We start from the raw sequence: 21,583 nt of genomic DNA, 5'->3' as shown, positions 1-21,583 counted from the left end.
ATCTCTGTGTCTGTAGTTACTGGCTGTAGAGGGGAGGCTGAGCCCCCAGGTGTTGTCTGTTTTTATCTCTGTGTCTGTAGTTACTGGCTGTAGAGGAGAGGCTGAGCCCCCAGGTGTTGTCTGTTTTTATCTCTGTGTCTGTAGTTACTGGCTGTAGAGGAGAGGCTGAGCCCCCAGGTGTTGTCTGTTTTTATCTCTGTGTCTGTAGTTACTGGCTGTAGAGGAGAGGCTGAACCCCCAGGTGTTGTCTGTTTTTATCTCTGTGTCTGTAGTTACTGGCTGTAGAGGAGAGGCTGAGCCCCCAGGTGTTGTCTGTTTTTATCTCTGTGTCTGTAGTTACTGGCTGTAGAGGAGAGGCTGAGCCCCCAGGTGTTGTCTGTTTTTATCTCTGTGTCTGTAGTTACTGGCTGTAGAGGAGAGGCTGAGCCCCCAGGTGTTGTCTGTTTTTATCTCTGTGTCTGTAGTTACTGGCTGTAGAGGAGAGGCTGAGCCCCCAGGTGTTGTCTGTTTTTATCTCTGTGTCTGTAGTTACTGGCTGTAGAGGAGAGGCTGAGCCCCCAGGTGTTGTCTGTTTTTATCTCTGTGTCTGTAGTTACTGGCTGTAGAGGAGCGGCTGAGCCCCCAGGTGTTGTCTGTTTTTATCTCTGTGTCTGTAGTTACTGGCTGTAGAGGAGAGGCTGATCCCCCAGGTGTTGTCTGTTTTTATCTCTGTGTCTGTAGTTACTGGCTGTAGAGGGGAGGCTGAGCCCCCAGGTGTTGTCTGTTTTTCTCTCTGTGTCTGTAGTTACTGGCTGTAGAGGGGAGGTTGAGCCCCCAGGTGTTGTCTGTTTTTATCTCTGTGTCTGTAGTTACTGGCTGTAGAGGGGAGGCTGAGCCCCCAGGTGTTGTCTGTTTTTATCTCTGTGTCTGTAGTTACTGGCTGTAGAGGAGCGGCTGAGCCCCCAGGTGTTGTCTGTTTTTATCTCTGTGTCTGTAGTTACTGGCTGTAGAGGAGCGGCTGAGCCCCCAGGTGTTGTCTGTTTTTATCTCTGTGTCTGTAGTTACTGGCTGTAGAGGAGCGGCTGAGCCCCCAGGTGTTGTCTGTTTTTATCTCTGTGTCTAGTTACTGGCTGTAGAGGAGCGGCTGAGCCCCCAGGTGTTGTCTGTTTTTATCTCTGTGTCTGTAGTTACTGGCTGTAGAGGAGCGGTTGAGCCCCCAGGTGTTGTCTGTTTTTATCTCTGTGTCTGTAGTTACTGGCTGTAGAGGAGCGGCTGAGCCCCCAGGTGTTGTCTGTTTTTATCTCTGTGTCTGTAGTTACTGGCTGTAGAGGAGCGGCTGAGCCCCCAGGTGTTGTCTGCTCTAGAGGAAGACTCCCAGCTGTCCAGACTACTGGCCTGTCGCTCTCTGTCCACCCTGCTCAAACTGATAGGACCCAGTCTCCACCCAGATGCCCTGAACAACATCTACCCTGGTACTATACTGGTGTCTCCCTCTGTATCCTGTCTTTGTTAGAGCAAACATGTCTTTCTCTCCTCTCTTGCCCACAGTATCCCTATCTTTCATTCACTCTCTCTTTCTTTCATTCTCTTTGTTCCTCTCTCAATTCTTTCTCATTCCCTCTGTCACTGACACACACCTTTTTTCTACATATTTCTAAAATGCATCCATGATTGTTTATGATCCTATAGAAATAAATGTAGTCATTCTAACGTAGTCATTCTAATTTGTGTGTGTGTGTGTGTGTGTGTGTGTGTGTGTGTGTGTGTGTGTGTGTGTGTGTGTGTGTGTGTGCGCGAGCGTGTCCTCAGAGGTGCTGAAGCGTCTGGATGACAGCAGTGAGGAGGTGAGGAGCGTGGCCCTCAGGGCTCTGGGCCTATGGCTTGCCTCCTTGGGGAAAGACTACAACTCCCAGCTCTACAGTCAACACCTGGAGGTCCTGTTCCAGCAGCTGCTGCTGCACCTGGACGACCCAGACAGCCGCGTGCAGGACACTGTGCTTGGTGAGACTCACAATACCACATTGGTCCAATCCTAAATCAACCCCTAGACCAGGAAGAGGGGTCATGACAACCCTTAGACCAGGAAGAGGGGCCATGACAACCCTTAGACCAGGAAGAGGGGTCATGACAACCCTTAGACCAGGAAGAGGGGTCATGACAACCCTTAGACCAGGAAGAGGTCATGATGGAAAAGATGGTATGGAGGAGAAACAGATGAGATTAGAAGACATGAGATGTTGATGAAGAGCACAGATACCATGATGGTGATGGCTAGTGAACATGGAGTGAATATGTCTTGATGTTGATCAGGTGGGTAGCAGTAGTGCTCATGTTTCACAGGCTCTGTCTCAGTCAGAGTTTAAACAGTTGATCCCTACGTCTAACAGCCCTATACACATAACCATTGCTAGGATATCAGATCCCCCTTTTCCGTCGTATCTATCCACCTTTTCCACTCCATTCATCTTTCACGCTGACCCGTGCGAAGCCCCCCACTCCACACACACCACCACTCCCCTCGTCCATCCGGGGGCCGGGAGTGGATCCAGAGGCAGAGGAGTGTGTGTGATTGACGCTCCGTCATCACCCCTGCAAAGCTACACACACAACTTCCCTTCTGGATGACAGTGAGTATATAAGGTCCTGTTCATAAACATGATTTACATCCCAACCACTGAACATCCTGTGGTCAAGGTTACTGCTCTGATACCCCGACACACAGCCAGAACACAGGATATTAACTCTGATAAAGGTTTCAAACTGAGTGGAATCCACAGTATGATGGCTGTTGCTGCATCAGCTCTGTCCGAGGTTGTCACAAACGGCACCCTATTCCCTACATAGTGAACTACTTGGCCCTGGTCAAAAGTAGTGCACTATAAAGGGAATAGGGTGCCATTTGGGATACAGAACATTGATGTTCTTTTCCATCCATATGAAGATGGGAGAATATGGTTGAATCATCAGCGTTCGCCAGCCGTTTGTCACAGATAATCAAGGAGGACCCTCCATGAGAAGCAGAGTGAAACTCCAGCAGTGTTCTCAGCTAAGGCCCCAGATCCACACTACAGGAAACACACTCGGACCTTCTGCCAATAAATAACACACACACGAATGCACACACGCATGCACACACACACAAAAGACAGATACTCATGCACACAAATAGCCATGAAACCACAGAACCGTCAAACCCTGTCGGAAAACACCAGGCATGAGAGGAGGAAGAGACAGGGAGGAAAGGGGTGAAAGAGGGATGAGAGAGAGATGAAAGAGAGGGGGATAACATGGGATGGCTGTGTGGAAAGATGAGGGAGAGGGGTCTCCATGTGGTTGTGATTAGGGGGTTGTTCTCCTGGGTAGAGGGGGGGCTGGAGGCTCACAGACCGCTAAGGGCTGCCTATCCTGGATGTGATGGTACAGGATAGGTTTTGGGGTCAATTCCATGTCAATTCAGTCAGTTCAAGGGGTGAGTTTAAATTCCAATTCCAGTGTCCCTCAGAAAATGCTTCCTGAATTGACTGAGTTGAAATGGAATTGACCCCAACCCTGGTCGATTGATACAGCCAGTAGGAAGGGAGGATACCGGTGCGTCTGTGTGTGTGATATGCATGCACATGTGCACTGCTCTGCTGTAAACGTGTGTGTGTGTGTGTGGATGAGCTCACCCAGTGCTGACTGATAGCTGTGTCGTACCCCCGTACCCATAACCACAATCCTCCCCACAAATCTGGAGACATTCTTTGTCTCATGTCTGTGTTTGAAGCTTTTTTCCTCATTCCATCTCTTTCTTCCTTTCTTTCCTGCCTCTATTCTTTTATTCTTGATCCCATTCTTATATGGTTCTTGAATTTCAAAGTCACATCTCCCAAGAGCTTGATGTCTACTGCTCCTCTGACAGTATGATGGACAGTACTGCCACTCCTCCCTCTCTCCCCCTCTCATTCCTCTTTCCCTGTTCCCATAATTCCTTCCTCCCATAATCCCACAGCCCTGGCAGCGCGGCTGCTGCTCCCTGCTCCACACACACACACACACACACACCCCGTGGTTGGCACACACATTCAGGGGAATCACCGGATCCCCTCTCATCACAAGTCATCATTGTTCTCCTTTGTTCAAAAGAGCTCAGAGAAAGAAAAAAACACTATTTATACACACAAGTCGCAAAAATCCCCCCTGGTCACCACTTGAGGAACAAAGCGGATTCCGAGGTGTATCGAATGATGACTTGACGTGAACTAACTCATCCCAACTGACAGGAGTATCAACACTGTACAGCTTCAGTTACGCCATGTGGTTTCCTCAACACTTACTGTTGGCACTACTTCAAGTAATTCCATAGCATCTTTATTACCATTAAATACCAGTGGTATCTGTCCTGTTGGAGTGGATGTAACTGTGGTGCAACACCGCCATCTGGTGGTCAACGTGAAGTGCTTTTTTTGTTGGGACTACGCACTTTTTTTCCCACCTTTATTTAACCAGGTAGGCCAGTTCAGAACAAGTTCTCATTTACAACAAGATAAAGCAAAGCAGTGCGACACAAACAACAACACAGAGTTAAACAAACGTACAGTCAATAACACAATAGAAAAATCTATGTACAGTGTGTGCAAATGTAGAAGAGTAGGGAGTTAAGGCAATAGATAGGCCATAGAGGCGAAATAATTACAATTTAGCATTAACACTGGAGTGATAGATGTGCAGATGATGTGCAAGTAGAGGTACTGGGGTGCAAAAGAGCAATAATAATATGGGGATGAGGTAGTTGGGTGTGCTACTTACAGATTGGCTGTGTACAGGTACAGTGATCGGTAAGCTGCTCTGACAGATGATGCTTAAAGTTAGAGAGGGAGATATAAGATTCCAGCTTCAGTGATTTTTGCCATTTGTTCCAGTCATTGGCAACAGAGAACTGGAAGGAAAGGCGGCCAAATGAAGTGTTGGCTTTGGGGATGACCAGTGAAATATACCTGCTGGAGCGCGTGCTACGGGTGGGTGTTTCTATGGTGACCAATGAGCTGAGATAAGGCGGGGCTTTACCTAGCAAAGACTTATAGATGACCTGGAGCCAGTGGGTTTGGCAACAAATATGTAGTGAGTGCCAGCCAACGAGAGCATACAGGTCGCAGTGGTGGGTAGTATATGGGGCTTTGGTGACAAAACGGATGGCACTGTGATAGACTACATCCAATTTGTTGAGTAGAGTGTTGGAGGCTATTTTGTAAATGACATCGTCCGAAGTCAAGGATCAGTAGGATAGTCAGTTTTACGAGGGTATGTTTGGCAGCATGAGTGAAGGATGCTTTGTTGCGAAATAGGAAGCCGATTCTAGATTTAATTTCGGATTGGAGATGCTTAATGTGAGTCTGGAAGGAGAGTTTACAGTCTAACCAGACACCTAGGTATTTGTAGTTGTCCACATATTCTAAGTCAGAACCGTCCAGAGTGGTGATGCTAGTCGGGCGGGAGGGTGCGGGCAGCAATCGGTTGAAGAGCATGCACTTAGTTTTACTAGCATTTAAAAGCAGTTGGAGGCCACGAAAGGAATGTTGTATGGCGTTGAAGCTCGTTTTGAGGTTTGTTAGCACAGTGTCCAAAGAAGGGCCAGATGTATACAGAATGGTGTCGTCTGCATAGAGGTGGATCAGAGAATCACCAGCAGCAAGAGCGACATCATTGATACATACAGAGAAAAGAGTCAGCCCGAAAATTGAACCCTGTGGCACCCCCATAGAGACTGCCAGAGGTCCGGACAATAGGCCCTCCGATTTGACACACTGAACTCTATCTGAGAAATAGTTGGTGAACCAGGCGAGGCAGTCATTTGAGAAACCAAGGCTATTGAGTCTGCCAACAGAGTCGAAAGCCTTGGCCAGGACGATGAAGACGGCTGCACAGTACTGTCTTTTATCGATGGCGGTTATGATATCGTTTAGGACCTTGAGCGTGGCTGAGGTGCACCCGTGACCAGCTCGGAAACCAGATTGCATAGTGGAGAAGGTACGGGGGGATTCGAAATGGTCGGTGATCTGTTTGTTAACTTGGCTTTTGAAGATTTTAGAAAGGCAGGGCAGGATGGATATAGGCCTATAACAGTTTGGGTCTAGAGTGTCTCCCCGTTTGAAGAGGGGGATGACCGCAGCAGCTTTCCAATCTTTGGGGATCTCAGACGATACGAAAGAGAGGTTGAATAGGCTAGTAATAGGGGTTGCAACAATTTCGGTGGATAATTTTAGAAAGAGAGGGTCCAGATTGTCTAGCCCAGCTGATTTGTAGGGATCCAGATTTTGCAGCTCTTTCAGAACATCAGCTGTCTGGATTTGGGTGAAGGAGAAGCGGGGGAGGCTTGGGCAAGTTGCTGCAGGGGGTGCTGAGATGTTGGCCGGGGTAGGGGTAGCCAGGTGGAAAGCATGGCCAGGCGTAGAAAAATGCTTATTGAAACTATCGATTATCATAGAATTATCGATGGTGACAGTGTTTCCTATCCTCAGTGCAGTGGGCAGCTGGGAGGAGGTGCTCTAATTCTCCATGGACTTTACAGTGTCCCAAAACGTTTTGGAATTAGTGCTACAGGATGCAAATTTCTGTTTGAAAAAGCTTGCCTTAGCTTTCGTAACTGACTGAGTGTATTGGTTCCTGACTTCCCTGAAACGTTGCATATCGCGGGGAGTATTCGATGCTAATGCAGAACGCCACAGGATGTTTTTGTGCTGGTCAAGGGCAGTATATGTTCTTAGTTTTCCATTTTTTGAATGTGGCATGCTTATTTAAGATGGTGAGGAAAGCACTTTTGAAGAGCAACCAGGCATCCTCTACTGACGGGATGAGGTCAATATCCTTCCAGGATACCCGGGCCAGGTCGATTAGAAAGGCCTTAGAGAGCGTTTGACAGTGATGAAGGGTGGTCGTTTGACCGCGGACCCATTACGCACACAGGCAATGAGGCAGTGATCGCTGAGATCCTGGTTGAAGACAGCAGAGGTGTATTTAGAGGTCAAGTTGATCAGGATGATATCTAAGAGGGTGCCCATGGTTACGGATTTAGGGTTGTACCTGGTAGGTTCCTTGATAATTTGTGTGAGATTGAGGGCATCTATCTTAGATTGTAGGACGGCCGGGGTATTAAACATGCCCCAGTTTAGGTCACCTAACAGTACGAACTCTGAAGATAGATGAGGGGCGATCAATTCACATATGGTGTCCAGGGCACAGCTGGGGGTTGAAGGGGGTCTATAACAAGCGGCACCGGTGAGAGACTTGTTTCTGGAGAGGTGGATTTTTTAAATTAGAAGCTCGAATTGTTTGGGAACAGACCTGAATAATATGACAAAACTCTGCAGGCTATCTTTGCAGTAGATTGCAACTCCACCCCCTTTGGCAGTTCAATCTTGTTGGAAAATGTTATAGTTAGGGATGGAAATTTCAGGATTTTTGGTGGCCTTCCTAAGCCAGGATTCAGACACGCCTAGGACATCCAGGTTGGCGGAGTGTGCTAAAGCAGTGAATAAAACAAACTTAGGGAGGAGGCTTCTAATGTTAACATGCATGAAACCAAGGCTTTTTACGGTTACAGAAGTCAACAAATGAGAGCACCTGGGGAATGGGAGTGATGCTGGGGGCTGCCGTGCCTGGGTTAACCTCTACATCACCAGAGGAACAGAGGAGTAGGATAAGGGTACGGCAAAAGGCTATAAGAACTGGTCATCTAGTGCGTTCGGAACGGAGAGTAAAAGGAGCAGATTTCTGTGCGCGGAAGAATAGAATCAAGGCATAATGTACAGACAAGGCTATGGTAGGATGTGAGTACAGTGGAGGTGAGTGACGATGAGAGAGGTTTTGTCTCTAGAGGCACCATTTAAGCCAGGTGAGATCACCGCATGTGTGGGGGGTGGAACAAAAGGGCTAGCTAAGGCATATTGAGCCGGGCTGGAGGCTCTACAGTGAAATAAGACAATCGCTAACCAAAACAGCAATAGACAAGGCATATTGACATTAGGGAGAGGCATGTGTAGCTGAGTGATCATAGGGTCCAGTGAGTAGCTAGGCGAGCTGGAGACACAGCGATTTAGCAGATGGGCCTCCGGGGGACGTCGTAACAGAAGAGCCTGTTGAAACCCCCTCGGACGGTTACGTCGGCAGACCAGTCGTGATGGATCGGCGGGGCTCGGTGTCGGCAGTAAAGGGTCCAGGCCAATTGGCAAAAGATATATTGTAGCCCAGGAATTAGGATGGAGATGGATCTCTTCGGCTAGCCGGGAGATGGGCCTAGCTCGAGGCTAGCTCCAGACTAACTGTCCGATATGCTCTGGGTTGATATCGCGCTGTGCAGACTGGCAGGAATTGACCGGGCTGAGGCTGGCTGAAGTCCGAGTTAACGGTGAAGACCGCTAGCAGTGGCTAACTGACTACTAGCTAGTAGCTAGTTAGCTGGCTAGCTGCTGATCGGGGTTCCAGTTCTAAAGTATAAAAATAGCAGATCCATATCACATTGGGTGAGGCGGGTTGCAGGAGAGTATATTCAGTCCGTAGATGGAAATTGAGATTAAAAATATAACAAATATTTACGAAATATTAATGAAGAAAACGATATATACACGGGACGGGACCAGACAAGACAAAACAGACGTCCGACTGCTACGCCATCTTGGAAAGTTATGATACATCATGGCCTGCGAACAATGTTATTTACCATTGCTGGAGTTCAGATTATGCTGCTAGTGTTGCTATATGACAGGCTTTTACAGTACAGGTGTATTGATGTGACCTAAGCTTGTAATACATCACATGTTACCTTTATCCCTGTGAAAGCAGTCAATGTAAAGCAGTTGTAGTCATAGTCCAAGGTGTGGCTGAGTATTATCACTGTCAGATGAAGAGGCAGCAGTCAGAGAACAGACAGAAGAGAAAACTGAGATGAATAAAAGGGGCACAGAAGGAATGTTGTCTGTAGAGGCCTTTCTACCCATCTGTGAGAGGCCCTTATCATTGTGACTAAAAGAGACGATTCCAGACAGCCACACATTCTATACATTCAGGTGAGTAGAGAGAGATTATTATTTGTATTGTTGTTAGTCTGTTATCTTCCTATCTTATTCCACCATCTTTGTTATATGTTTACTTTGACAATGTAGCAGTTGATTGAATTGAGAGAATGATTGATAGGTGTGAATGATTTCGATCAGAGTCCCATGACTTCCTGAACACTAGGAAACAATGAGTTGTGCTGTTCACAAGTATCAATAGTTCTACATTTGTAGTGACAACTTTTACAGTAAGGGCTAAATCCAAACTTAGGATTTGTTTGGAAACAATTATTACACACTTGTATTTCAAGTTCAGATTCAGCCGTAAACAAAGCTATCAAGAGCTGACTCATTCCAGGAAGTCCTAATGTTTTTTGGGTTATTATGTTCCAGAAATGGCGTCCTCCAGTCTCCTGTCTGATCAGATCCAGTGCTCTATCTGTCTGACTGTGTTCACTTAGCCCGTCACCACTCCATGCGGACACAACTTCTGCATGGCCTGTATCAGTGGACACTGAAATACCACTGAACAGTGCCAGTGTCCAATGTGTAAAGAGACATTCTAAAGGAGACCGCTATAAATCAACAAAACACTCAGAGATGTTGCTGATCATTTTAAGCGAGTGCGAGACAGAGATGAGTCCCCTGCCGAGCCTGGAGAAGTGTCCTGTGATGTCTGCACTGGGACGAACCTCAAGGCCTGATTACCGACAACGTTAAGACAGCCTATTGGGAGGAGGTCAGAGACCTGGCCGTGTGGTGCCAGGACAATAACCTCTTTCTCAACATGATCAAGACAAAGGAGATGATTGTGGACGACAGGAAAAAGAGGACCGAGCACACCCCTATTCTCATCGATGGGGCTGTAGTGGAGCAGGTTGGTGTCCACATCACCAACAAACTAACATGGTCCAAGCACACCAAGACAATCATGAAGTGGGCACGACAAAAACCTATTCCCCCTCAGGAGACTGAAAATATTTGGCATGGGTCCTCAGATCCTCGAAAGGTTCTACAGCTGTACCATCGAGAGCATCCTGACTGGTTGCATCACTGCCAGGTATGGCAACTGCTCGGCCTCCGACCGCAAGGCACTACAGAGGGTAGTGCGTACGGCCCAGTGCATCACTGGGGCCAAGCTTCCTGCCATCCAGGACCTCCATACCAGGCGGTGTCAGAGGAAGGCCCTAAAAATGGTCAAAGACTCCAGCCACCCTAGTCATAGACTGTTCTCTCTGCACAGCAAGCGGTACCGGAGCGCCAAGTCTAGGTCCAATAGACTTCTACTCCCAAGCCCACCCCCCCACCCCCCTCAAACACTGTAGAGCTCAGAAAGAGAGATGGAAAGAGAGAGGACCTGCACACTGTCTGCTATCACATCAGTAGTGTATTCCATTGAGAGAAGCCAGGCTGAGCTCATTGCAGTGGTTGAAGAGAAGCAGAAAGCAACTGAGAGATGGGCTGAAGGGCTCATTAAAGAGCTAGAGCAGGAAATCACTGAGCTAAAACACCCTGAGGACCACCAGCTTCCCATCCCTCTGCACCATTCCACGCACCAGGGACTGGTCTGAGATCAGCGTTCACAGTGACCTGTGTGTGGGGATCATGACGAGAGCTCTTTTTAAGCTATCAGAGACTTCACGAAAACTTTTCTGAACTTGAGAATTTCAAAATGGAGATTAATGAATTGACGTTTATGTTGAAGAGAATTCAGCGGTGGTCAGTGAATGTGACTTTGGATTCTGATACTGCATGACGATACCTTATCCTGTCTGAGGAGTGAAACATGGAGACCAAAGAATCTCCCGGACAATCCCAAAAGGTTAACAAACCATAGGTCTGTGTTGGAACACCAGGGCTTCTCAGGGAAGTTCTACTATGAGGTGCAGGTGAAAGGGAAGACTAACTGGTGGATGGGAGTGGCCAGGCAGTCCATCAACAGGAAACATATGTTGTTACTGAACTGGATAATAGATATTGGGCTTTGGGACTGCATGACATTGGGTACCAGATCTCTACATCACCTTCGATCTGCATCCACCTGAGAGAAAAGCCCAAGAAGGTGGGGGTGTTTGTTGATTATGAGGGCGAGGTCTCATTTTGCAATGTGAGACTTCGCTGAAAAAACTCTGCATTCTTCAACCCCGGTGGTAATATTGATTGTGATAACTCTGCTCCATTGGACATCTCCCTTGTCAATCACTCAGACAGAACGGTATTGTGTACAAAAGTAACAAGTACAGAAATGTTGCCAAAAATTACTATTAAAATCAATGTATCGTTGCAAATATTCTCTGGTGGTTGCTTCACTGTCAGTCCTCATAAATACAATTGCATTGAATCAAATTATTCATTTCCAATGAATGATTGCAGCTAGTGATGAATGATTGCAGCTAATAATCCACATATCTTGACTTTGTTATTGTGTTGAATTCCTTTGTGTCGAGTTCCTCTAGGTAGTCTACTTTCACGTGTGTGTGTGTGTGTGTGTGTGTGTGTGTGTGTGTGTGTGTGTGTGTGTGTGTGTGTGTGTGTGTATGAGAGAGTCTGTCACTTATTTGTGTGTGTCCATTTCCACTTAACCCCTGACTGTCTCATGTCTGTCTGTGTGTCCAGAGGTCCTGAAGACCGGCAGTGGTGTCCACCCAGCCCTCCTTAAGCAGGAAGTGGAAGCCGTGAGGGACAAACAGCGCACCCCTGTCTACTGTGACCAACTGCTCCAGCACATCCACTCTACGCAAGGATACGGTGTAGAGATGCATAGTATTGGAAAGATCTACTGATGCGACAATACTGGTCAAATGAAGATCCTATATCTGTATATAATCTAGACATCATATAGATTATATTTCTATGACATACCAAGAAAAACAAACCTGGAACTGCCCCTCTCACAAATGTCCAGCATGGACTCTCTCCCTCTCACATACAGTATATACACACACACAGCTGTCACTAAGAGAGTGATACAATGATATGGGCATCCCGAGATACGACTTGACACATTGTATCTATGTGTCTAACAGCACTAAGGCAGGTATCTATTTGTTGTACCCTGTACAACAAGAATATTGTCCAACTGCTTAGGTTCTCTTAGAGCTCAAACTGTTACCCTTTCCTTTTTCAAATCCACCCCAGAACACAGGGTTGTACTCTGTGATTTTGTTTGTTCATTACTATGCTTTTTAATTGGTTCCTCAAAAAGTGTGTTTATTGAACTCTTATCAGAAAATATTTTATATGTTGATATTTCATTCTGTTGTGCCTTGATTTCTAGACTGAATTGACTGTTTATCTTTGATAAATATAATACATTTTCACTAAGTGCACTGTGGTTTACTTTCTTTTGTAATGTGTGGTCACACTAGTGTTCCAAATGACATACAGGGGAAGGGCCATTCAAATTGTCATGCAGGGTATCGTGGTGTTTGGGTTCTAAAAACATTTTATTTGTGACACTCAGTGGCCAGTTTATTAGGTACACCCATCTAGTACCGGGTCGGACACCCCTTTGCTTACAGAACAGCAGGAATTCTTTGGGGCATGGAAAAGTTGCTCAATTGGTATCAAGGGACCTAACATGTGCCAGGAAAACATTCCCCACACCATTACATCCCCGCCACCATCCTGTACCGTTGACACCAGGCAGGGTGGGGCCATGGACTCATGCTGCTTACGCAAACTCCTGACTCTGCTGTCAGCATGATAAAACAGGAACCGGGATTCGTCTGACCAAGCAATGTTTTTCCACTCCTCAATTGTCCAGTGTTGGTGATCACGTCCCCACTGGAGCCGCTTCTTCATGTTTTTAGCTGATAGGAGTGGAACCCGGTGGTCGTCTGCAGCAATAGCCCATCTGTGACAAGGACCAACGAGGTGTGCGTTCTGAGATGCTGTTCTGCACACCGCTGTTGTACTGCGCCGTTATCTGCCTGTTGTGGCCTGCCTGTTGTGGCCTGCCTGTTGTGGCCTGCCTGTTGTGGCCTGCCTGTTGTGGCCTGCCTGTTGTGGCCTGCCTGTTGTGGCCTGCCTGTTAGCTTGTGCGATTCTTGACCTTCTCCTTAGAACTCTCAACAACAAGCTGTTTTTTTCCTTCAGGACTGCTGCTGACTAGATGTATTTGTGTTTTTTCGCACCATTCTCCGGTAAACCCTAGACTGTCATGCGTGAAAATCCCAGGAGGCCGGACGTTTCTGAGACGCTGGAACCGGCGTGCCTGCCACCGAAGATCATACCACGTTCAAAGTCACTTGTTTTGCCCATTCTAAAGTTCAATCAAACAGTAACTGAATGCCTCAATGCCTGATTTATATACAGTGGCAATTTTAGCATGTAAATCTTGGTGGGGCAAAACAAAAAAAGTGCGATGCATGCCAGCAAAGCCACTACACATACAACACTAAACAATACATGAATTGCACTATTACGGTGACAAACGGTGCCCACAAACTGTTAGGCCCTACATAAAGCTGTCCCAACACCAGACCCAACACCTTACCACTGCTACACCTGGCTATCAGCGGAGCCTAGTCTGGTAGCGAAACAGTTCATTCAGCCTCATTTACTGCCTTTACATTTTTTCTTTTAAATACATAGCTGATATGGCTGACTTGCTTAAAGCAAAAATTGGGTTTCTAATGACAATTGAGATGTACAAACTATGGCATAAGGGGATGACAAGCAGATAAGAGGCAATCCGTAATTTCGATTAAGATATTAATGAGCAAGCGACGACGGACGTAGTCAATATAACTATTTGTTCAGCACTTTTGAAATGTACAGCAACAGAATTCAGAACATGGGCCGTTCTTACAGTGTTCTCCCTGTACAACAAGTCAGAACCGTAGGATAAATAAAGGGGGTATATAAACAGACAATGAAAGCTCTTACAATATTCAATGATTACATTTTTCTAAAACAGGTTATAGGCTACATGTGCACCACCAAGTTAGAAATGTAGGCGAAAATGAGAGGTGAAAATAGACCAAATTATTAGGGTGAGGCACAATGAACGCAGTTTGGGTATTTGCGTGTAAAAAAAAAAATACACATCATATAACACTATTTGACGTGTTAAATTAGCTTTTAATTTGACACGTCAAATAACACTATTCTATTATTGAATGCTGTGTGTGCTGAATTTGCACGTGCGGTCACAAACGATGTGTTTACAATACCGCTTTGGTGAAAATAGACCAAATTATTAGGGTGAGGAACATGGGCTACTAACAGCTTACTACACAACATACACTTATGTATACTGTACCGAAGAAAGTAATACTTCCCTGGCATTTTTAGACTCACCTTGTGAAGGTGGCGCAGCGGCCCTTTGTGGACACATTTTGTCATCAAAGTCTGGCATTCTCTGGATTTATGGTGGAAACTCGGGGAAAAAAACACAGCCACTCCATTGAATGGCAGGCTAACGTTAGTGGTTTCTTTGCAGTGCTTGCAGTTAGCCACTGATTCCTTCCAAACGAGTTATTGTTGAATTTGCGATTTCCCACTTGTTGTGTAATCTTTATGTCCAGTGGCCGATGAGCACCAATACGTTTTATCTATATTTTCCCTTCACATGACAAGGATTAAAAAGGATTTGCCAGTAGATTGTCGTCTTGATTCATGATGATGATGACTACTAGCTAAGACTTTGAAAGTAAGATGTTGACATGATCAGTCCAATCAAAGCTCCTTTACATAAAACGTGATTTTACATCATTTCATTTGTGGCCAATGACCTTGAGCCTTCTTTGAAAGGCACTTGTAATATAACTATATGGCAGGACCCAAAGGGCTGAAATTCTGGATGTCTACCCTTCCTAAGGATTTAGTACTTCATGAGTGACAGAACACTGAGCCAATCACAGCACAATGCTCCTATTTTCTGCTGGCTCACCTCACCACCACAGAAAGCACTGAGCTAGGGTGAAACACCTGCATATTGGAGCTGCCTTACTCAAGAAAGCAAAAAAGAGACCATGTGTGTATGTGGCTTTATTAACTGAATTATATATATTTTTTTACATTGTTTGCAAACTGATATGTGACAAGTATTAATGCTAAAATAACATGCAAAACAGGCAAAAATATATATAATTATATATGTATTTTTGTTAGGGGGGGGGCTAAAAATGTGCACCTACCCTGAATAAATGGGTTGCCACTGTTTATATACCACGGCCACACGACTCATATGTAGGAGTGAACCATTTTTGTGAACAGGGTGGTGCACCTAATAACCTGGCCACTCAGTGTAATGTTCAGTATCTATAGATTAGTGCATAGCCACAGTCAGAAACTCTCCACTATGGCTCTAGCCATAGAAATATAATATATTTATGTCATTCTATTTTATTGTATTGATATGGTATGGCTCAGACTGCAGCTATCTCGAGTAGTGTGAGCGTGGTACTTCTCTCGTCTCTACTCCATAGCAACGACCTCTAGATCCGCGTGTACTATGAACTAGAAACCGACTGATGCTCTCTCCTTTCAAATCTCGGATTCTGCAACATCCCATCGCAATATAATATGGTGTTTTTATCTTGTGAAGCTGGAGCAGTGAGTCGGCTGTGTCTGGAATGATGCGTAATTGAATTCTTAGTTTTTTTTTGCTGTGTCTGGTAGTTACCTAAGCGCATGCATCTCGGTCTCAACTTGGAATCCCACACCAACAAGGAACTATCATTCGGTGATCAAGTAGATCGATCAAATAAATTAGTATTGAGAACTGTGACAATGTATTGATTTTATCATTGGATACATTTTAATCAACGCTTCTTAACGATGTTACAAATTGGAGACGAAGTTTATTTCTCAGCGGTATTTCTGCTGGTTCTATTCGGGACCAGGAGCGCGATTGGAGCATCGGCCGTCACCGCATCCATTTACGTCTTTATCGTGATGTTTCGGTTCCCACAAGTACCGGCTGACCAGGCAAGTCAGGTGCTGCGGCCTACTGGCCTTGCGAGCGCCGGCGTCCCCGTGGTTGCGCACCGGGCAGGGGGACACGATGCTCCGGAGAACACCATTGCAGCGATCCGAGAGGTGAATCAAGGACAAAGTATCAGTTATCTACCCTGTCTGACCTACTTAATGCTGTAGCTGCAAATAAAATGATGAGTAGGCTTACTGGGCTATAATGATTTGATTTAGGGGCAGCAGGTGAAGTGAGCGGAGGCGGATGAGAGGCATATGACGTCCCTTGTCTGTACTGTGACATTGTTTCATATTATCAGGGGGTTTAATAAATGTTGCCCAAAATCCATGCAGAGGGAGAGCCTGCTAACTTATTTTGCCATGGTTAGTTATAGTTTAGAATGTCTTGAACATTATTTTTTTGTATCTATTCTTTAATTTGAAATATATTTTGGCTAATGTCTAGGCCTACTAGATCAGTACAATCCCAGTTGGTTTAATAGCCTGCTGCTCCGTCTCCCCTACTCTGTCTATCTATCCATTTCAGATCTATATCTCTCCCGTCTTTCTCCACACACCTCTCCGTCCCTTCCTCCTCCCCCTGCTTCATCCTCCTCTCCCATCCTCTAGGCCAGCAGGAATGGAGCCACAGGGGTGGAGCTGGACTTGGGCTTCACTGCAGATGGAGTGGCGGTGCTGATGCACGATGAGACGGTGGACCGCACCACCAACGGGACGGGAGCGGTGGGCACGCTACGTCTGGCAGAGCTCAGGACACTCGACGCCACGGGCAAACACAGGCTCAGGTGGGCTTGGCAGGGGAGGGGAGGTTAGGGCCTGGTCCAAAAGCATTGAACTCCTGGGTCATATTCATTAGGCAGAAAATGGACTGAAACAGGGAGGGACCAATAAGAAATGCTTGTTTTTGTTTTCTGTTGCAAAACATTTTCAGTTGTATAGCCTAATGAACATGACCCTGACCTGAATGTTACGCCTTCAGTGTTAGCAGATCTAAAAAGAACACAAGTTGGTGCTTCTGCCAGGAAACACTGGTAGGGTCAGTACCTGGTGCAAACGCTTAGTAACATGGCCCCATGTGTGATCGGTGAGTTCAGTTGGACTTCAAGCAGGACAGTCAGGATGACTGAAAATACACTAGTGGGGAGTGTGAACTGTGAATGGTACGAGGCCAGATATAGACCTATTGGTGGAGTCTCAAATATAGCAGCAGTACAAACGTTTGTGTGTCCCCGCTGGCCTTTGTGTGTCTCCAGGGAGAAGTTCAAGGGGGAGAGGGTGCCAACGCTTCAGGAGGCAGTGGAGGAATGCATCAACCACCAGCTGACCATCTTCTTTGATGTCAAAGATCAACCTGATCAGGTATTGTCCCTGTCTAGGAACAGCCCCTACTTCCTAGATACAACTGGAGATCTGTGGGGATTGGATACAGGTTTAAGCAATATGGTGATGGCTCCATCTTGTCTTCTGATTGTTTACCATATTGCTGACACTTCCAATCCTCAGTTCTTTCCAGGTGTCTAGTGGGTAGGCTATAGGGGTTGTGTCTGGACAGGGCCCTCTCTAGGCAGGTACAATCCTTGTTATAAAGCTTTAGGACTTAGGGCTTCACTACAGTATACACCAGGTTTTCCCAACCCTGGTCCTCCAGTACCCCCAACAGTATACATGTTTATTGTAACCCTGGACAAGCACATCTGATTCAACTTGTCAACTAATCATCGAGCCTCAATGAGTTGAATGAGGTGTGTTTGTCCAGGGATACAAGGAAAAGGTGTACTGTTGGGGGTACTGGAGGACCAGGGTTGGGAAACACTGGTATACACACTCCAGCAGCACTTTGAATGACAACCACATCGCTGTAAGGTCAAATGGTAGTAAACTGAGTGTATAGGGAGATTAAGGCATGTTAAAACACAGCTGTTTAAGGTAGTAACATAGGAATCCCTGCTACAGAGACTGGTCAGAAAGAATCTCACAGCTGCCACAGACAGTGGGTCTGAGAGGAATTCAACCCCCTTTACAATGTGACTCACTATACTTCCACCTTCCCCATATTGACAGTTTTATTTGCCAAAGTCCCCTACAGACCTCATTATATATGGAGGAGCAAAGCAGTCAAAAATACAATTAAATAGTCTTGGAGCAGTTTCCCAGATACAGATTAAGCCTAATCCTGGAATAAAAATGATTTTTAATAGAGATTCTCCATTGATCATTTTTAGTCCAGGACTAGGCTTCGTCTGTGTCCCAGAAACCGCCCTTTAGTGTTTCATAGTATTAAATCAAATCATATTTTATTTGTTACATGCACCGAATACAACAGGTATTACAGTGAAATGCTTACTTACAAGCCCTTAACCAACAATGCAGTTTTAAGAAATTACCTAAAGAAAAAAGTAAGATAAGAATAACAAATAATTAAAGAGCAGCAGTAAATAACAATATGGGGGCTATATACAGGGGGTACCGGTACAGAGTCAATGTGCGGGGGCACCGTGGTCGAGGTAATTGAGGTAATATGTACATGTAGGTAGAGTTATTAAAGTGACTATGCATAGATAATAACAGAGAGGCCCAATGCAGCCATTTTCATATCAATATCAAATAATTTCTGGGTAACAAATAAGTACCTTCCTGTAATAGATTTCCATTCAAATTGACCCCCAAAAAATTCTCAACCAAAAAATGTTCTAGGACTGTCTTGGTCTGAGTTCGGAGGGGGAAACGGAAAACTAGCTATTATTCGCAGAGAGGTTAGGAACTCTCTTTCCTATTGGTCTATTAACCAATTTACCGCATGATGTCGTCACCATGGAAAGGCGAAACTCCCGCCCATGCAAACCTGCTGATTAGAAGGTCTTGTGTAGATTGTATCTTCAACCAGCAACTATCAGGAAAAAATACTGATCACTTTTTTTCACACTTTTACAGTGTTAGTTTCATCAGATGTTGAACAATATGATAAAACACGGGAAACTGAATTTTCACTCCACTGGGCCTTAAATAAAATTCCACTTGCTGACCATAAGATCATCATATATCACAGCCATACTCAACAGGCGGACGTGGTCCAGATCTGAACCCATAATGGGGTCAATACCCTCTGGCTTTCAACTGGCTTTCAGTTGAGAGTTGTAATATTAGAACACACAAGGTGCAATTTAGAAATGTGGTGCACGACTAGTTTTCCTCTTGTTATGTCATTCACTGACAGATCTGAGAGAGCTATTTATAACCTGTCAGAAATGTCCTGTTGATCAACAAGCCCACGTTAGCTAGGTAGGTAAGTTAGGCTATCTTGATCTTGTAGTTATCATGGCCAGATTGTGCCCAGGAGCCTTTACTTCCAGGGGCCCAACATTTAGATTTTTGTTGACTCACTCAGGTGACATCGAAAAATGGGTAGAAGTGCAGAAAATTTGCTTTAAAACTGCAATATTTTCTTTCCGCTAACAAGAGGGGTGTGAAACGTTGAGGTCGCGAGGTGGGGGTTTGGTCCAATAAAGACAATATCAATCCGGACCTTTGCCACAGAGGAAATTTGTGTGACCGGACCTTCTCAAATAGTAGTCCTGATATATCATGTTGTATTGTCACATACAAAGGATAGGTGCAGTGAAATGTGTTATTTTACAGGGTCAGCCATAGTAGTACGGCGCTCCTTGAGCAAATTAGGGCTAAGTGCCTTGCTCAATGGTACATCGGCAGATTTGTCACCTTGTCGACTCTAGAATTCAAACCAGTGAGCTTTTGGTTACCATGCCACCTGCCGCCCACATGTATTTGTGTTACACTGCATGTAGTTTGACAGTAAGTACTGTAGATGTTCCCTCCTCCCCACCAGGCAGCTGCAGCCCTAGGGGAGATGTATCGCAAACACCCTGTCCTCTACAACTCCAGCATTGTCTGTTCCTTTCAACCTAAACTTATCTACAAGGTAACCTTTGTAACATCTCTGGTCATTTGACATTTATGTTTGTTCGAAAACAACATTTCAACTCCGTAACACACAACATAGCCCAACTATATGCACAAAAACTTCAAACTAAACTGTACATATGAGTTGAGACATCCATGTGCACATTTAGTCATCTTCTGTTCCATTATAGTAGTGTTTTTCCTATCGTGTGCAGTTCAGCACCAGTCTGGTCCCAGGTCTGTTTGTACTGTTTTGCCAACTCCTACGGTCATTGTCATGTTTGGCCTGAAAACAACCATTGTCAAACAGGTGTGGGTCCAGGCTTGTTACACACTGTATGGATGTGTTATTACAAGACTGTTATCTGTCCTCATAACCATAACACCACCTCTGACCTCCTCATCGGTCAACTTCTCCAGATGCGTCAGGCGGACCCTGGGGTGGTCACGGCCCTGACCCACCGGCCCTGGAGCCTCAGTCGCTATGGCGATGGAACACCCCGTTCCCTGTCAGCGTGGACGAACTACTGGCTGGGAGTTCTGGATGTGCTGCTGGACTGGGCCCACCATCACCTGTTGTGGAACCTGTGTGGCGTTTCAGCCATCCTCATGCAGAAGGATTTCATCTCCCTGTGAGTAATACGAACAGCAGTGGCTCGGCCTACTGAGTTTGTTACATGGCTTGTGTTCATTAGGGAGAAAATTTAATAAAACACTCTGAAACTGGGGACACTATCTGGACTTTTTCAATAGGAAACTCTCATTTTTGTTTTCCGTTGCAAAACGTTTTGCTACATACAGTGTAGCCCTAATGAACATGACCATGGATTGAATCACACAGCATTGCGTGTTAATATCAGCGGAAGTTCAAAATTGAGACAATTGTATCGTATTGTCAGATAACATATACTGTCTGTATTCATATAATATATTGATGTTTGTTGAAATATTAAAACAAACACGATACCCTGACCACTGACCCAACATGTCTCCACTCCCCTCATCTATCCCTCTCTACAGGGACTATGTCCAGTACTGGGCAGAGCGAGGGGTGGAGGTGGTGGGCTGGACCATCAACACGGCCGTGGATAAACAGTTCTACCAAGATGTCCTGAAGATCAGCTATATCACTGACAGCCTGAGGGAAGACTGTGAGCCTCACTACTGACTGACACACAACACACACACACTTCTAGACTACTACCTAACAATAACACATAGTTGTACAAGGACTCAGACCTCACTATCATAGGGAATATGAATATGGAGTATGAATGTACAGGACAGTACACATCCAATATAGCTGCATAGCAGATCATTTTCTAGTTCAGGTTGCCCCTTTTAACCATAATAGTTTTCACTGCAAACACTCAAACAAGATCATACAATGTCAACCCTCATTTGACAACTATACAACACCAGCAATAGCAACATCATCTCAGAAATACTCTCTTGAACCAATCATCACACCACTAAATGCAGACAATTTGCTAATTTGCCATGTTGAATTGTTCATCTTCATACTGATCTGTGCATTAGGAGATTAGGCTACATTCATTAATATTGTATTAACGATATGACACTATAACAATGGTACAAAATACAACTCTCTTTGTTGACATGTATCTTTGATTTGTCAATGAAAACATGATGTACAATGTATCCTTTATGAAACCATGTTATTTATCGGGACTACTGCAGGCCCACTGTAAATATTG

At 45.4% G+C, this 21,583-nt stretch overlaps 2 protein-coding genes across 2 annotated transcripts in view; both read left to right on the top strand.

Moving 5' to 3' along the window:
- LOC120044085 (dynein assembly factor 5, axonemal-like) overlaps positions 1-12,332 on the top strand; it is a 120,688-nt gene extending 108,356 nt beyond the window's left edge. Inside the window, exons 15-17 of the mRNA XM_038988673.1 lie at positions 1,295-1,451; positions 1,789-1,980; positions 11,625-12,332. Of these exons, the coding sequence (XP_038844601.1) occupies positions 1,295-1,451; positions 1,789-1,980; positions 11,625-11,791 (516 nt within the window). The 3' untranslated portion in view covers positions 11,792-12,332. The remainder of the gene's footprint in view (positions 1-1,294; positions 1,452-1,788; positions 1,981-11,624) is intronic.
- A 3,462-nt stretch (positions 12,333-15,794) lies between these two features.
- Positions 15,795-21,456, top strand: LOC120044678 (glycerophosphodiester phosphodiesterase 1-like). Its single transcript, XM_038989353.1, has 6 exons — positions 15,795-16,055; positions 16,557-16,732; positions 17,201-17,306; positions 19,792-19,884; positions 20,286-20,497; positions 20,886-21,456. Exons 1-6 carry the CDS (start codon positions 15,795-15,797, stop codon positions 21,031-21,033), a joined length of 996 nt encoding a protein of 331 aa, XP_038845281.1. The 3' UTR covers positions 21,034-21,456.
- The last annotated feature ends 127 nt before the right edge of the window (positions 21,457-21,583 follow it).

The sequence above is a fragment of the Salvelinus namaycush genome, chromosome 3 (genome assembly GCF_016432855.1).
Source record: "Salvelinus namaycush isolate Seneca chromosome 3, SaNama_1.0, whole genome shotgun sequence".
In the NCBI taxonomy this organism is placed as follows: domain Eukaryota; kingdom Metazoa; phylum Chordata; class Actinopteri; order Salmoniformes; family Salmonidae; genus Salvelinus; species Salvelinus namaycush.
Note: the sequence above shows the minus strand (reverse complement) of the source record. Positions and strands in the feature narration are given on the sequence as shown.

What these genes read in the sequence shown, in the direction of transcription:
- LOC120044678 (XM_038989353.1), top strand. Translation starts at nt 15,795, where the DNA reads ATGTTACAAATTGGAGACGAAGTTTATTTCTCAGCGGTATTTCTGCTG. An exon ending in ACGGGCAAACACAGGCTCAG is followed by an intron (nt 16,733 to 17,200) that starts GTGGGCTTGGCA and finishes GTGTGTCTCCAG; the next exon opens with GGAGAAGTTCAAGGGGGAGA. An exon ending in AACCTAAACTTATCTACAAG is followed by an intron (nt 19,885 to 20,285) that starts GTAACCTTTGTA and finishes CAACTTCTCCAG; the next exon opens with ATGCGTCAGGCGGACCCTGG.